The sequence below is a fragment of the Carettochelys insculpta genome, chromosome 2 (genome assembly GCF_033958435.1).
Source record: "Carettochelys insculpta isolate YL-2023 chromosome 2, ASM3395843v1, whole genome shotgun sequence".
NCBI lineage: Eukaryota > Metazoa > Chordata > Testudines > Carettochelyidae > Carettochelys > Carettochelys insculpta.
Genome location: NC_134138.1, coordinates 244142028 through 244159673, shown reverse-complemented (window position 1 = coordinate 244159673; position 17646 = coordinate 244142028). Strand labels below are relative to the sequence as shown.

Here is a 17646-nt window from a genome sequence, read left to right as displayed (position 1 = left end):
CTTGGGAAAGCTGGATTTTGGGGCAAGTTTCCTTAGATAAGTCCCTGTTGGCATTCTTGGAGAGTCCCTGCTAGGAGTCAACAGCAATGGTCACCATCAGGTGAAATAATTGTTCAGGAACATTTAGAGAAAATATTTGTCAACTGATAGCTGCCTGCTTAATTTTTTTTTTTTTTTTTTACTGTGTGGCTCTGTCCAGTTTTTATTGCTTTATTTGTTTATGCTTGTTTTTAAAGCACCCAGTATTTTCCCTGTATAGCTGTAAAATGAATTCAACACATTCACTGCTTTTCTAATGCTGAGTATTATAGGTATGTCCAGAAAGCAGATCATGTCTGCTGTGCTGCTGAATAAACCACACATTTCCTAACATTACTCTGATTTAAATAGTATAACAGCACAGCAGGGAAACCTAAGGGAACTAACAACAATTTTCATAAAGGTTTTAATGCTTTTGTATGTGTCTTAGTTTTAAAGCAACTCATAAAAGGAAAATGAATACAAACCATCACAATGTATTCCTGTGATGATCTGGTAACAGGCACAGTCTCTTTAACTGGCATGTTTATTTCTAGTGAGTATGGCAAATGAAAGAAGATTCTACTACCTTGCGTTCAAGAATTCAGAAACACTTCCTTTTGTGTATATGTAATACACTGGACCTACATTTATTGGCTGATCTCATGAACAAAAGGATCTGTTTCTTAAACTTTATCAGAGATTTCTTCTGTCCTGTTACCCTTTATCTATGATTTAAGGGTGGAGGGTCCATTAGATATGAAAAATTACCTTTCTCAGGAGATGAATTCATTATACATATTAGTATAACAGGAAATTCTCTTCTTTTGGGAAAGTAGTAACTATTTTTTTGGGTAAAGTAGATCTCCTGTGAGGACTCTGTATGCAGCCACAGAATATACTGTTATAGATACACAACTGGATTTGTTTATGTACCACAGAATTGCTTTTCTGTCACTGAGACTGTGTCCAGATAGCTGAGAACTGTCAGCAAAATATATGCAAATTGTGCAACATGTTTGCATATCTTTTGTTGACAGTTCTGTCAGGAGAGGCTTTTTCAACATTTGGCCCCGTGTGGATAAGCCAAATGTTGAAAAAAGTCCCTCTACCAAGACATCCCTTCTCCCTTGTGGAACGAGGTATACAGGAATGTCAACAGAACACTCCCAACTGGCAGATCTCTTCTAAGAGATCTGCAGTCTGGATGTGCGCACTGTTGACAAAACTTCTGTCGACAGAAGTTTTGTTGACAGAAGCCTGCAGTCTAGACATAGCCCAAGAACTGGTTTCTTTATATGTAACAATGAGCCTAATTCATAAACGGGAAATGGATAAGTGCCAGTCATACCATAAACTTGTGGGTTCAGATTCTCGCTTGGATCTGATGTAGGTTGATATAGCGCTATAGGTTTTACATCAATTGAGGATCTGGCCTGTGATCCAGAGAATGCTGGTGTAAAACTTTCCCAATGTGCAGTTTGTAATTTTAAAATATTTTATCATATTGCTCAGTTACCCCTTCAAATGTTGAAGTCAGGGTGAGGGGGAAACTGGTGAGGAAATATTTGAAAATGTACACGCTGATTTTAAGGAATTATTTATGGGAGCAGAGGTTAACTTTTATTTCTTCTGTCATCCAGGTATTTTAAATGGGCAGGTGGTTTGTGGGCTTCCTTCCTCCATCACGTTTGTTTTCAGGTGCACAGTATGTGAGCTCTGTGCAAGTAAGAAGAAATTTGTTTCTGGGAATCTCTCTTGGGAATGTATTATGCCCTTTTGTCCATCAGCTCTGCATGTGAGTGACCCTGTATCTGAGGGCAACTAAATGTAGCTGCTCTTTCATTCAATTTCATGGAGTTAGCACAGAACAATGTGATGGCTTTAGTGTTCTGCATTGTGTCTCTAGCCCTTGTTGGTATATGGAGGCAAAATCTGTGTGCTCCCATTTAATTGCTGTTATCTTCTCTCTTCTCACTCCACACCATTTTAATTGTCTCTCTCCAGTCACCTCTGTGTATAGCTTGTTTCTCTCCCTTTTCTGACTATCTCAATATCTACATTTTTCCATCCTCTCTTAGTATTATGGTGGTGATCCAGAGCATTGTTACTGCTCTTAGGAAAGAGCCTGGTTATGTCTTTTTCACACTTTTGCTTTTCTTCTACTGTTGAGCATTTGCTGTGGGGAAAAGAATATCAATACAGGTGTAATGCTTCTTTGAGGAAAATTGCTCAAAATTCTGAGTAATTGGGGGAAAAAAACCTGGTGTATGTGAGTTTGCACAGAATGTAAATATCTGGAAATGCAAGGATGATGATGTGGTATTTAACTTTTTTTAAAAAAGAAGTGTTTCTTACACAGAAAAGAAGGGGTGAAATTCTTTGAAACCCTGTTCAAAGGTCTCCAGTTGGTTACAAAGTGAAGACAGTGGGGAGTGGGAAGACATGGGGAGAGAAACAATGCAGGTAGGTCAGTTTGAACATGCATGTGTTGCAGAGAAGGGCTCTGTGCAAGCACGTCATGCCAGTACCAAAAGGAGTTGTGGGAAGAGGGACGCCAGTTTCACAGAGGGATCATGCTGCATTCCATCAGCTTGCACGAGTGATGAGAGCAATGGATTTTACTTCTGCAACCTGCTGACACTGCATACGTCTGACTGGTACTGAAGTTATTTGGTTATTGTGACACTTAAGAATATTACCACTAATGAATAAGTTCTTTGTACACAAAAGGGTCAGATTTTAGGCTTCGTCACTGACAGTATAAAATTAAATTTTAGTAGACAGACCAAAGATCTGTCTATCTACACTTAAGTATGTTTCGTAGAATTCAGTGGTCCAGTATCTCCAATAAAGGGGGAGAGAAATGGCGAGAGCTGCAAGCATGGTTTTTTGACAACACAAAATATGTAAGTTACATCAGTTTATTATTAAATATCTGGTTTTGGCTAATAGGGAGATAAAACATTATCTTATAGCCTAAACCCATTTCACAGTAAAACTCATGCAACCAAGAATTTGTATTCATAGATTCTAAGGCCAGAAGGACCACTGTGATCATCTAATGTGAATTTGTTTACAACACTGACAATAGAACTTCCCCAGCATAATTCCTAGAGCATATATTTTTAGATGAAACATCTAATGTTGATTTAAAAATTGTCAGTAATGACCTTTGATAAATTGCTCCTATGGTTAAGTATCCTTTTGCTGTCAAAAATGTACACCTTATTTCTGGTCTAAATTTGTCTAGCTTCAAACTCCAGCCATTGGATTGTGTTCTATCTTTCTATGCTAGATTGGAGAGTCCATTATTAAATATTTGTTCCCCATGTAGATACTTACAGACTGTAATCAAGTCACCCTTTAACCTTCTCATTGTTAAGCTAAATAGATAGACTCAAAGAAGTCAATCACTATAAGACATGTTTTCTAATCCTTTATCATTCTTGCGGCTTTTCTCTAAATCCTCTCCAATTTATCAACTTCCTTCTTGAATTGTGGGCGACAGAACTGAGCACAGTATTCCAGCAGTAGTCTCACGAGTGCCAAATATAGAGGTAAAATAAACTCTCTGCTTTTACTTGGGATTCCCTTATTTATTCATCCTAGGACTAAACTGGTTTTGTTGCCAACAGCATCATATTGGAAGCTGAGCTGATTATCCACAACCTTAACACCCAAATCTTTTTCCAAGTCCGTTTTCCATCTTGTAAATGTAGTCTACATTCTTTGGTCTTAGATGTGACATTTACATTTACCCATATTAAAACATGATTTACTCACAACCAATTTGACCAAGTGATCCAAGGTAGTCTGAGACTTGTCCTTTTCCATTTTTGCAAATTTTATCAGTGATTTAGTTTTCTTCCAGGTCATTGATAAAAATATTAATTATATAGAGTGGAGACCTGATCCCTCTGGGATCTTGCTGGAAATACACCTGCTTGATGATGATTCCTGACTTGGAGTTACAGTTTGAGATCTGTTGGTTAAGCATTTCTAAATTCATTGGATATGTGCCATGTTACTTTTATATTTTTTAGATGCTCTGCAGGCCCGGATTACCCAATACTATATTGTGGTAGACAAATACTGTTGTCAGGATTCTCTTTGTTCCTGATGTATTTTCTTTTAATTATTTTCTTTTAATTCTGCTGATCATACATTTCTCCTTATGTGTCTCTGCTTCCCTTATCAGTTTTCTATATTGTTCTTAACTTCTGATCTATTTTCACTACTGTCAGGTTCCCCTTTCTTCCATTTGGTATATGCCAATTTAAAAATTTTTATAGATGCCTCCACTTCTGTTCTAAATCAATTTTTTTTAAACGTGAGTTTCTCAACTGTTTGTATTATGGTTTTTTGAACATCAGCAGGGGAGGTCTTAAATGGTTCCTGATTATTATTTCTCTATTGGTTACATTTTCTTGGCACAAACCACCACTTTCTTTTGACAAATTTAAGGGAAGGCAATGTTAACAAAAAGAATCTTTCTCGAAGTGTATTAATTTCTTTGGTCAGAGCCCACCATTAATGATTAGGTATTCCCATTGTATAAAGTTTTACTACTAACAATATTTATTCAGAATTATACTCACCTGATTTGCTAGTTTTGTTACTAGGGTTTAAAAACAATAATACTCTTAATAATTATGCTTAATGTTTTATTTATTGCCAGTACAAGTGCTACCAAGTTTATTTTCTTAGTACCAGAGGGAAATAGGTATGCTAATATTATATTCCTTTTTACTAAATGGTAATTAGTGTTGACAAACAGTAAGACAATAGCTGTCTGGATTAGAACTCAAGACTTTCTGACATTCAACAATGAACTTATTCCTCTTGACCAGTGGTGAGGAATCTTAAGCTCTTATTTTTGGTTGGGGTTGCACACCCATGAGAAGCAAAAAAAAAAAAAAAAAGCCCACAGACCACCCCAAAACACCCTCCTCCCCCACACTCTTCACTGATCTGGCTCCCAACAAGCAAAAACAAAAAAACCCTAGCACTTCCCCACGCTTCTTCCTCTCCCCCCCACTCCCTTACTGACATAGTTGAGGGGCTCCTAACACTTGTGCTCCAGCGTGGGGGGGGGTGGGGGAGGGCGTGAACCCGGAATGACTCTGAGGTTTGCCATGAGCCAGATCCAAGTAAGCTGTGGGGTGTATCAAGCCCATGGGTCATAGATTCCCTACCCCTCTAGACTAGTGTTTCTTAAACTATGTTCCATGGAACACTGGTGTTCCATGAAGAACTTGCAAGTGTGCTGTGAGCGTATGACTTTTTTTTTTTTTTTTGATACCGTAGACTGATGGTATATATTTTCTATTGTTAAAACAAGATAGTTTTGCTTCTTCATTGCAAGATACCTGACTAAATGACTTCAGTTTGTTATTTCTCTCTGTGTTGCTGTTTTTTTAAAGTGTGACAATTTTTTGAAAAAAATTTTCATAGATGTTCTCCATAAAGAATATTTTGTGTTCCATGGTCTCAGAAAGTTTCAGAAACACTCCCCATACTGCTATATTCTAGTTGCTAATAATTGCAGTGCCAGCTATTTGTGTATTTTCACAGGCATTTTTAAAACCTGAGATTAATTGAACATTTTTGTCTTGTAGAATTAGTTGCTAAATTGTAGTAGGCAACTGAGGTTTATTATATAACTGCATTACAGTCAAGAGAACAATTTAGGATTTGGATTTTATATATTGGTAACTGCAAACTGTAGATATTGATTTTTTTTTTTTCTTTGTGACCTAATCAGAGTGCCTGTGGCTATATCTAATCTGTATCGCTTTTACCAAGAATTGTCTTGGGACTGTGGTAAGCTTTTTTTTTTTTTTTAACTTCATTAGTAATCATAGTTATGTTAAGTAGACTAGCTGGACATGAAATGATGTTATACAATGTAGTTTTAGTAATTCTTGTAGAGTAAATTTATTGGTGATAGCTGTAAAGATGAGATCTCATAGTGTATGCTAAAGGCAATGTACAATAATGTGAAGAAATGGTGTGGAGGTTGAAGCATTCCCTAAGACTAGATCTGCAAAAGGAATTAGATGTCTAAATGTCACTTGAAGCTTATTATTCCAACATTTAGGTACCACTGAGATCCTTAAAACCCTTCATAGCTTTCATTTAACCCTGTAGGTGTGTACATTTCTACTGTTAATCCCCTAACTTTCTGCCACTGAGCAGACGTACCAACTGCCTCAGTGTGGGTGCTCACATCTAGTCCTGCCCCTTGCCGTATAATTTCGTATTAGCTATCTTAGGCAGCTCCCTGCATAGAGTGCTGACTTTTGTGGATCCTAGTCTTGCATATCTCTCTCCCCATCCATTAGATAATGAGCTTCCTTAATACCATGCTGCTGAAAAGAAATTCCGGGGTCGACACTGACCCTGGAATGTGCGCACAAAATGGCATCCCAGAAGATCAAACGTAAGTGTTCAATTTTCTGTGGTGAGCGTGGACCCACCCTAAATGTACCATAAAATAGTTCTTAAATGAATTGGTTATCCACAACTTCTGCCCACTTTTTCCAGCAATATTACTGATAACTGAGCATTATGCTAAATGTTTCTAAGTATAACTTTGATTGCTTTGAGTTTTAGTAATGACTTTTTAGCATAAAAAGAATTTTTGCTCACCCCAAAGTGTGAACTGATGGAATGCTAGTGTTTCCCCCCACCCCCCAACTTCCAGAGCATGGGGTTTATAAGGGCCAGATGGAAAATATCTTTGGTGTAATTCAAAAATACAACAAAAAAGAAACAAAAGATCAGTGTAATGTAGTTAGAACTTTAATGAATCAGAACATGTCTTTTTTGATATGTATGGTAGGTGGGCATTGCCACTAGCTTATATATTTAATGTTAACCTGCATAAGTAGCATTGTCCATAATATTCAGAGCTGAAACATCACTTTCACTTCTGGTGTACAAGAGGGCTTTAATATTGCATCAATTTTAGGATCAGAATAAATCTCATGGTAAGGCTGGTTTTCAAAAGGGAACTGCCTTAATTTGTTCCAGCTTTCTTGTTTTCTGTATTACTTTTGTTTAAACACTTGATCAGTCATCCTTTAGGAGGTACAAAATATACTACAGAATCAACTTTCCAGTACATTTGTTTCCTATGTCTAGAAGTATGGATGTGGACATTTTGGATATGTCTTCTCTGCTGCTGAAAACCAGCAGCTGGCCCGCCCATGACTCAGATTCACAAGGCTCAGGCTACATCATTGTTTAATGGCAGTGTAGAAACCCACACTTGAGTTGGAGCCTGGGCTTTAGGACAGTGGAAGAGGGGAGAGCATCAGATCTTGGGCAGTTGTCTGAGCCGGACTGTCTACACTGCAGTTAAACAGCCATACAGCTGGAGTGCCATAAGCCCAAGTCAGCTCTGAGCCTAAATTTACAGTGGGTTTCTAACTGCAGTGTAGATATACCCCATGACTTACACTGTGAGCTCTAAACCCCAGAAGATTCTTGTCATATTAGCTATGTCTACCCTACAGTGATCTTTCAAAAGAAGATTTTCTGCAAGAGATTTCTGAAAAAACTTGTTCCGAAAGAGTGCATTCTTGCACACACAGGCGAATCTAAAGATTGATCTGCCCTTTTGATAGAGAGCAGTTGTACAGCTGCCCCTCTTTTGAAAGAATGGGCCAGAGATTGAAAAATCTAGTACCATGTGGACTGCTCTTTAGAAAAAAAGGGCCTGCAGAGCATCTACACATTTTTTTTTTTTTTTTTTTCCAGAAAGTGTCTTTCAGAAGAAGACGCTATTCCTGATCTGGGAGTGGAAGACTGCTTCTGGAAGAAGAGCTGCGTTCCTTGGATTTTGGATCGAGAGAGTGCATTTTGTGTGCAGACGCTCCGTGTGTTCTTCTGAAAAAGGGGCTGCTTTTCTGAAAGAACTTGCTCTAGTGTAGACTCAGCCTTACAATTTCAGACCTTTTCAAAATTAGGAAAAACTTCCCATATGTTTTCTAGCCTGTTGCAGCTAGGAATATGTAGACATTGGAAATATTTACAAATAAATACATCTGTTACCCTTGAAATTTTAAGTAAGGTGACTTTATTGCTGGAAAGCCCCAATGTATTTTTGCTTCAAGTAAACCAGTTCTTATGTCATAACGCATGGACAGGGAGAATGAACAAAGGAGGGTTATTTATTTATTTATTTAAAGGCATTAGGTATTTTGCTTTATGGCTCATTTAGTTGAAACATTAGGTTTTGCTTTACAAAACTGAAACCTGTTGAATTTTAATAAGATATTTCTGTTACAGAGCTGCCCCTTGGGTAAGGTGAATCTAAGTGACTGCTCTGAGCCCCATTCTTTGGGAGACACCACACTTCAGCTTGTGTGTCATGCAAGGCTTGGTCTCAGGATCCAGAAGTAATAGCAGTGACCCCCGACCCTGCTCTGTCTTGCCCTACCCCTTAGTGTTGTCCACTGCCACATTAGCTACTAGTCTCCTAGCACCACCAAGAACGCACCAGCACCAAGCCGACCTTCTCCATTGCTGTTCTGCCCTGCACCACCCCTTTTCAAGCACTCCAGGGTGACTCATGGAAGTGGCAAGAAGGGCCACAATTTCCTCCCCGGTATTGGGTTGGGGGCACATTGAGCAGGAAACCTTCGTGGCAGCAAAAGAAGCAGTCCCATGCCTGCAACGCTTTGGTGCGGCTATATAGCCCTTAGCTCTTCCACGCAACTCATCTCCTGGCATCTGTACAGCCTATCAGATTCCTGCCCCCAGCCCTGTGTTCCAGTGGGGTTGTATAGGCCCCAGTAGATGCAGCTGCATGGAAGGGCTGTTGTATGGTACAGCTGTGCCACCACTGCAGTTTCCAACACAGTGGGAGGAAGATAAATTCCCCATCTCCTCCACATTTACCATGCCTTCCTGTAGTTGATGGGGGGGCCCCTCGTTTGTGTCCCTCCTGTTGGTTGCTACTCTCCCCACACCAGAGTTCACTTGTACAAAAAGGTCAAGGGGAGAATGGGGAATGGACATATGGGCTGATTTTGTCCTGGGGCTCCAGCCCACTAGGGATGGCCTTGGTTACAAACCACCCTAGTTGCCATTTTCACTTTATAAAATGATTGTTTTTGAACTGAGATTTTCAATGCTTCATCTTTGCCCAAACCTGCCTTTTTTAAAAGAGTGTAAGAAAATTTTATGCAGCTATTTAACTAATAAGCTATTGGTAGGAAGTAATATTGTTTGAGATAGGACCACAGCAATAATAACTCACATACACAACTTGGGCATAATCTCTTCAGAGACTTCAGAGACTTTCTGTTCCAGTTGGTGACATTTTAAAAAAGTGATTGAGATATCATGAGTGAATATGTTTCACTGGTATTCAAGATTATAGCAGTGCCCAGAATTGATTGGTCAACCCAGAAGTTGATGAGGCCCACCACATCAGCCTTGCTCACAGCTTAGCTCATTAGCTCAAAGATGAAGCAAAAATATCAGGGCAGCTAGAATGAGATTTTTGGCTGTTTCTCAGAAGCAAAAGGTGTCAATAAGGTGGTATGTGCAGCAGCTGTAAGGACTAGGAATTTTATATTCCTAAGGCTTCCTCTTACTACAAGCAGGTGTGCTCCATGGGCTGCCTGATGCTGGAAGTATCCTAGTACAGTGTTTGTTCTGAAGCATGAGGTGCTTTATTACAGGGCTGCTAGTCATTTGAGCTTAGAAGGACTGTCTGAGCTGGTGCTGTGATGTTGACTTAATATCCACATGAGGAAGACAACATGACTGACTGCGTTGGTTCAGTCAGTGACAAAGCATAATTGTCAATATGAACCGAATACCGAGGGACAACTCCATCTAATTGATCCAGTGATTCTCAACTTTTCCGAACTATTGTACTCTTCTTAGGAATGTGGTTTCTTTTGCATGGTCCAAGTTTTTTGCATGGTCTGTGCCCCACATGGCAGGGCTAAAGCCTGAGCCTCGATGCCTGAACCTGAAGAATGTAACTTAACTTCCCAGGACTCCAGGCAGTTGCCCTGCTTGCCACCTATAGGGCTGCTCCTGCACTTGTAACACCCCCTTCTTTCAAACTCATTGTATTAGTCTCCTGGGTGTCATAAGCCCCGGGCTGGTCTATGTGAATGGAGTACCCCATGGAAAACCCCTACATACTACCAGGGTACAGGTGCCCTTCATTGAAAACCACTGGTCTGGAGCATTAAGAGGCTCCTCTGCTGTTGGTCGTATGCACTTTAGATTACTGCAGAAGTTTTCTTATAAGCAAGAGAGAGAACCCAATTTTTAGTAAAGTGTGAATGAAGCCTTTCCTCCTTGAAGTTCCCAAAGCTACCACTTAAAAAAAAATTAGTTTTTGAAAATTGGCTGCCTGGGCATTCTTCTGTCTTCAAATGGCTGTTTTGGGAACCTTGTCTTCTTTTTTGATTTTGATATCGTAGAGCGTAGACTCTTGGGACACTCTGGCTATATCTACACCACAGAAATCTTTTGACAGAAGCCTTTCCGGAAGGTCTCTTCCGAAAGAGCTTCTTTTGGAAGAGTGCATCCATACGCAAAAAAGCGGATCAAAAGAGTGATCTGCTCTTTCGAAAGAGAGCATCCACATAGCCCCTGTGTGAAAGAATGGGCCAGGGATCAAAAAATCAGGTGCCACGAGGACTGCTCTTTCAAAAGAAGGGCCCTGCAGAGGATCTACATGTCTTCTTTTGAAGAAAGGCATTCTTCCTGAAATGGGAGTGAAAGAGTGCTTTTGAAAGGAGTGCCTCTTTCTTTTGATTTACTTTTGAAAGAGCGTTGTTTGTGTGTAGATGCTCCATGGGGTCTTTCCAAAGAACCCCCTTCTTTCAAAAACTCTTGATGGTTTGGATGCAGCCTCATAGTGCTGTTTTGTTTCTTGGCTTCTAGTGGAGCCTTGCTGAAGGATGCTACACGACAGGGGTCTGAGAGGCAGTTGACAGTACAGCTGTGAAATATGATTATTTAAAGCTGATAGAAATGCTGCAGGGGTCTGAATTCAGAAGTCTAATAGTTCCTTCCTGCCCCCACATTTCAGGACTTTGCCTAGAATTGCATTTAAATAAAACCAAACAGGACTTCTGGGTATAGTGGCAAGCTAGGTGGCTTTCTGTATTTGTTTGAGAACAATTTTTTACGTCATTACTTCTAGTGCATACAGAGGCTATGGCTATGCTAGCCTCTCCTTTTGGAAGGGCTGTGGTAATGTGGCACTTTGGAATATGCTAATGAAGTGCTTCCAGGAATATGCACCATCTCATTAGTATGATGGCAGCCACGCCCACTTCAAAACTGCTGGTTTCTAAACGCGTGCCGCCTGTGTAGCTGTGGGCCTTTCAAAATGATCCCCCTGATTTTGAAAACCCCTTCTTCCCAAAATGAGATGGGAAGAAGGGGCTTTTGAAATCAGAGGAGTCATTTAGAAAGGCCCCTGACCACATGGGCAGCGTGTGTTTTGAAAGTGGTAGTTTTGAAGCATCCGGGGCTGCCATTATGCTAATGAGGCACTGCATATTCCTGGAAGTGCCACATTACCGTAGTCCTTCCGAAAGGAGGGGCTAGTGTGGCCACAGCCAGACTGAGGGCAAAGACCCAAGATGTTCTGGAGTGGTGGTCTTAATAGTTATTTTTCAGGCTTTTCAGGCTCCTGAAAACAAACTGAAAAGATCTTGAAATTTACCTCAAGGTGCCAAACAGGCAGGATAGGTCAAGAGAAATTTGTGTTCATTCTTGTCATCTAAATTTGTCATGATGTTGAATGTGGTTTATCCCTGCTTTTACCTTTTTCCCCTTTCCTTCCATCCTCTGTCAGGGTTTAATCATGATTAGCTGACATGCTGAACACAAGTTTGTCCTTGTTTAGCTGAGTGGAAAGCTGTGATCGGCATCATATCTACAAACTCTGTTCTCTTCAACAGTATTCAACTACAGTAACATTTTGAATCCAGGACAAGCCCAGTTGGTTGATGAGATGTCTAATTGGAGTAATAGGTAACTGTAATTATGATAATCTTTAAATTACTTCCTGTATCTACCATAGTAAGTGTTAAAACAAAAAGCAGTCAAGTAGCCTTTAAAGACTAGCAAAATAATTTATTAGGTGAGCTTTTGTGGGACAGACCCACTTCTTCAGACCATATCCAGACTAGCTTCCTCTCTGTTACATAGTAAGTGTTGTGCGTAAATAAGTCAACTTTTATTTCATACTTATTTTCTGTTTATATTGCTCCGTGGTTTTACTTACATTTAAGAATAAAGTTTTTACTTTTTCCAATCACACGTTTTCCTTTCTCTGCTGTGTAATTTTAAGAAACAGAAGTTATGGGAATAGAAGAGCTCTAACTCAAACAACCTCATGAATGTAACATGAGAGAGAACCAGAAAAACCCTTGGATTTAAAGTCTTACACAAATAAAATTTTATTTTGGGATTAGGAGAATTCATTTTCAGTTTTCCTTCTAACAAAGAAACAATACAGATTCCTTTGTTAGTTTGCCTCTGGATCTGAATTAGTTGGCTCTTTACAGAAATCTTCCACCAACTTCTTAAAATTTCAGTTGTCAGGTCTGTTGGAGAAGGAACACTCAGTTGATGGTTCTCAATAAAATTGAACGCAAATCTTGATACAAATGAAGTGTGTCGATAGATTAAGTTGGGAGAGAAAGGGTATCTGGTAAACTTCAGGCCTTACAATCTGGAGGTACTCGTCCTTTGATCTTGTCATTGTCCAAATCCCTGCTTTTTTTTTTAATGTGTTGCATATTCTCTTTCCTCAGTTTCTTACATAATCCTGTTAAATTTCCATTTTGAAAATTTAATTTTTCAATGTGCAACGTAGTGTACTTGGAACACTAACACTAACTTGGAAGTCACAGTTCTCTCCACTCTTCATTTCCGAAAAGAAAAATAAAATTTTAAAACATGAGTACATGGAAGACTTCTATGCTGCCCTTGGTGGGAGTTGAAGCAAGCCATCAACAGCATAGAATTTCTTCTTTTGGCAGTGAACCTTTTAAGTGTTTGCTGCAAATAAAATGTTCTGCAATATACAAGGAGGTGTTTTTTCTTAAAATAAAAACAAAAAAACACCAGACCTCACATCTTACTTTCCTCTAAATAGTCAAAACAATTGCTGTTTACAGGAGGGCAGTTGCAGAGATCAGCGTTTGAGTTATAGGATGACAAAATTGTATCTTAACATAAAATTGTTACCATTTCACAACTAAACTTCCTCTGAAACCCCTTGCCTTTTACACATACCCATTGCATGTGCGCGCTCGCTCTCTCTCTCTCTCTCTCGTGTGTGTGTGTGTGTGTGTGTGTGTGTGTTACAAAAATATTCACCCTGGTCTGAAAATCTTAGCTGGAGTTATAGCTTCATGCCATAAAACTTAAAAATTTCTAATGAAAATAATGATTTTGTAATGGAAAATTTGACAGACTAATTACAGTGTTGCTTTAATTGTCTTATTTAAGCTTTGTTCTTCTAACAGCTGTTCAGTTAATAGGGATCAGTTTGTTTTTTTTTCATTTTTAATCAGTGCCTGTTGATAGTGATCTTGAGAAAATAAATGATAAACCAAGAACTTTACATTTCATGAGACTTTTATTTTACCTCAGATTGTTTTGACAATGGAGTTGTCTTGGTCTGTTTAGGGTTGTAATCTTTTAGATCTGGGCATTCATAATCCATCCTGATACATTGCTGTGGCGAGCTGTCCCATTAAACACAAATTCCTGATGTATAACATGCATGGTAACCTTTGCTGTGGATTTTTTTAGTGTGCAATAGATATAACTTTGTGAAATCCCTCTGCTCTGTGTGAGCTGTATAATCCTAGTAACTTGATTATGTTTAAATAGATACATAATAAATGGCTATATATGTGCAATTAATTTAATATTTAGTTTTATAGTTCCATCCTTCACAAACCTGAGAAAAGAAAAAACAAATTAAGACAAATCTTTGTGCTCTCATCTTCCAAGTTCCTATTAAATATTGGGTATAGTCATAGTAGTTTCCAATTGAAAATGAGCTGATCTTACTTCAGAAAATATATTTCTTTAGACATATTGAAATTGAGTTTGCATGAAAGTCCTAAAAGGAGATAGGTAAGGTAAATAATAATAAGGGTGAAATCTGTCAAGGCCAGGGATTCAGGAATTTAGCACAAGGTGAAAGAATTAAGAGTAATTTTTAATTTGTCTTTTTGATCTCTAAATTAGTGCGAAGTTTTACTGGTTAATTTTAAGAAAGCAAGTATTTGAAAGTTTTGGCAAATACTAACTTGTTGTAATGGATGTATGGTAATGAAAGAAGTTAAAGAGGAGAGCTGAATTGGAATAAATGATTGTTCAGTCATGTGGGTCAGGCTTGCTGCATAGCTTGGTTGTTAGACTGATTGCTCAAATTACATTGCCTCAGGTCCTGCATTTGGTTGGCTGTCTTCTCACATCTTAACAAGGTTCTGGGAATTTGTTTCTGACAAAGTTTGCTTTGTGTTTTTACAGGATGCTTCATCTACAGACATTAGGAAAGCATATCGCAAGCTTTCACTAACTTTACACCCAGATAAGAACAAAGATGAAAATGCAGAAACCCAGTTTAGACAAGTAAGTGATACATGATATAATATACTATTGGGGTGGGTAAGCAGGCATAAGATCAGAATTTTTGACATAAGTTTACTTAGGAACATCAAGAATAGATACATTTTGATAGGAAAGTGGTATTTTGAAATTATTAATTTCAAACAAGGCAAAATTATTCTTTTAGTTGGGTGTAATGTTGGACAGATGTCACAACTATTCTGTAGCTAGTTCTGTTATTCATATTAGTATTCAGGTGCTTGAATACATTTGATTTATATGCGTTTTTAAAATATTTGGATGTATTGTTACCTAGAAATCAAATGTTTTATTCTTTTCTCTCCACAACAACATAAAAACTTCTGTTAAAAGGGAAAGAGTTTGTAAGCATACACTTTGCCTTTTAATATAAATTGGGGGAGAAGATCTCATCAGTCTTCATTATAAGTCATTTAATGAAGATATTAAAATATTTTGTCTTCAGTCTTGATCGTTATCCCTCTGAGTTCTGATGTTGCGCAGTGCCCGAGGGTGTGTCTGTCATAGTTGAGCTTTATCAATTCCATGTACTTCACTAAATGAAGGCTACTTGTTGAGTGGTATTATAATTTGAATACCTTAGTACCTATTGAAGGGACAGTTATCAACTTAAAAATCACATTCCTGGTGGATATTTTTACCTGTGTTTGACACAAATATCACTTCAGAATGAAATAATACTGATCAAGGAAAAATCTGTTTTCCATTTCTTTTTCATAGTTATGTTCTTAACAAAAACAATGCTTTTATTTTAGTTGGTGGCGATTTATGAGGTTTTAAAGGATGAAGAGAGAAGGAAGAGGTGAGTGTGTTTTTTTGCATATTTTTAAATAAACCTGCCATGGGTGCGAATCCTACAAAGATTTATGCACATGCTTAACTTGGTGCACTGTGAGTAATTCCATTGGCTTCACTGACTCTCACTGGATATAGTTATGCACATATGTCTTTGCACAATGGGGCCATATTTTTTAATTTATCTACTATTTAAAATAAATATATATAGATATATGGCACATTTCAGTGAGAAACTGATTACTCCCTTTGATTCTGAACAATTTTTAAAAAACAGTTTGTATTTGGAGTGAAATTTTCTGTTAGAACAATCTCCGATAGACCTGGGAGTTGAAAATTATAACCCACTTTGCCCAACTGTTGATTCCTTCTCAGTGCATGAGGACTTTCACATGATGCTTAGGTACTCTATTCGTGTTAATATATGATTATATTTAGTACCTGGATAAGCCTAAGGGTGTGGTTTTTTTTTTTTTTGGTTTTTTTTTATGTGATAGATTTCTTAGTATAGTAGTGCCCTGGAAGCTGAAGTGGTGTTCCAAGAACATCTGAAAGATAGTTGGAATGGACAATAGCTTGTATTTGGACTGCTTTCCAAAGGACTGTAATGTGCCTGTATGTATAATCTGGTTTAGGATATCCACTTGAACTAATGATTATCAGGTTAACTTGACTAAAGAAAGAGTCATGCTCCCAGCACAGGAGTTTCGGTAAAGTATCTTAAGGTTTACAGCTCTCTAAACAGGGATTCTCAGGACGTACTCTTGAAGGCTTTTGGCTTTGTGGAAATCTTGGCAGGAGTCCATGTCTCATAGTAGAGATTATCTTCTCTTTGGTAATCCTCTGTTTTGAACAAGTCATGGAAACGTGTTGAAGGGAGTTTTTTTTATATATTGTATGTTTTCTACCCTGCCTCCCTCGGTGGAATGTCAAGTTGGAATCACAGATCAAGGAAAGTTATGAAGTCTAACAATGGGTGTGTGTGTGCATGTGCGTGTGTGTGTATTTTTAAATGGCTCCTGAAGTATGAACGAGCCTGAAACCTTATGTCTTCTTGGTCCTGTGGGTAATGTATTTTACATGTATTTTCTGTTTGGTTCTAGCTTAATGTTGAGGCAGTTTATCATGAGACGTGTCTTTGGAATTCCTTAGGCATTTCCCCATATTTTCTATACCATGATTTTGCTTTACTTGTAATTGTGATTCATTAGATTGTAACTATTACATACTTAGGCTTGTCTACCATGCTTGTTTATTTAAACTGTTTCAGAAATTGATAGTTAAATTGGTGATGCAGCTTCAAGTGGAACTTTTTATTTCATCTTAAGGATGCCTTGTATCAGTTTAGTTCAAAATGGCCTATTACTGATAATTTTCTCTTCTAGACTCGGCCTTTCTGATATTTTTGTCTCCTAGACTGCGTATATACGAATGACTAGCCATTCTATAGGCGAAAAGCTGTTGTTCACTTAAAAAGAGATTCTAGACATGGCATGGCATCTTTAGCCTACATTTTAGTTGTCTAGTCACTTCAGGAATCCTTTACCATTTGGATTAGGTAACAAGTTGAAAAACTGAACTGATGTATATAAGTAGAGGCAGTGCTTGCCCCCTTAAGGCGCAACCAACTCATAGGTTAACTAGCTTTATCTTGATGCAAGCCATCACTAATCATTCTGTGAATCCTTCCTCTAAGGGGACATGCCTGAGGCCAGATGTTCACCCTGCAACCTTAAGGGTCTGGAGCATTGGGGAAAAAAGAGATAATGGCCCTTCTTAGGATTTGGGGGAGGCATTTCATGAGCCCGTGAGCTTAACTGGTGCTCAAATAAGCCCTTTGTGTACCTGGGAGAGAGTATGTAAGTCCTGTACCTCCAGGTGATCCCTCTCAGCAACTCCCAGATACTAGCTGTAGGATTAACATAGGAGTTCGTGTGAAGGTGGGCTTTTTGTTTATTTTTTGTCTTCTGTGCGTATTACGCCAGTTACCTTTTGAGGGACTGGACAGGAATTTTCTCTTCAGTGCTGGCAGATTGGCTAACAAGTAACATGGACTATTTTGCTTCCCCACAGCCGCTCAGGACCTGGTCAGATAGGTCAGGCAGTACAGTTGAAGCTGTCAGAATTTAGTAGGTGGCAGGTCTCCAGTTTTGGTACTTGTTCCATAGGAAG

General features: G+C 38.5%; 1 protein-coding gene and 1 long non-coding RNA gene across 2 annotated transcripts in view; both read left to right on the top strand.

The window, feature by feature from the left end:
• Window positions 1-17646, top strand: part of DNAJC1 (DnaJ heat shock protein family (Hsp40) member C1) — a 186707-nt gene that overhangs the window by 55614 nt on the left and 113447 nt on the right. Inside the window, exons 2-3 of the mRNA XM_074984862.1 lie at window positions 14563-14664; window positions 15435-15481. Coding sequence (XP_074840963.1) covers window positions 14563-14664; window positions 15435-15481 — 149 coding nt within the window. The remainder of the gene's footprint in view (window positions 1-14562; window positions 14665-15434; window positions 15482-17646) is intronic.
• LOC142008053 (uncharacterized) lies at window positions 2590-6452 on the top strand. Its single transcript, XR_012644066.1, has 3 exons — window positions 2590-2678; window positions 5786-5844; window positions 6366-6452. It is a non-coding gene; the product is annotated as an uncharacterized LOC142008053 (long non-coding RNA).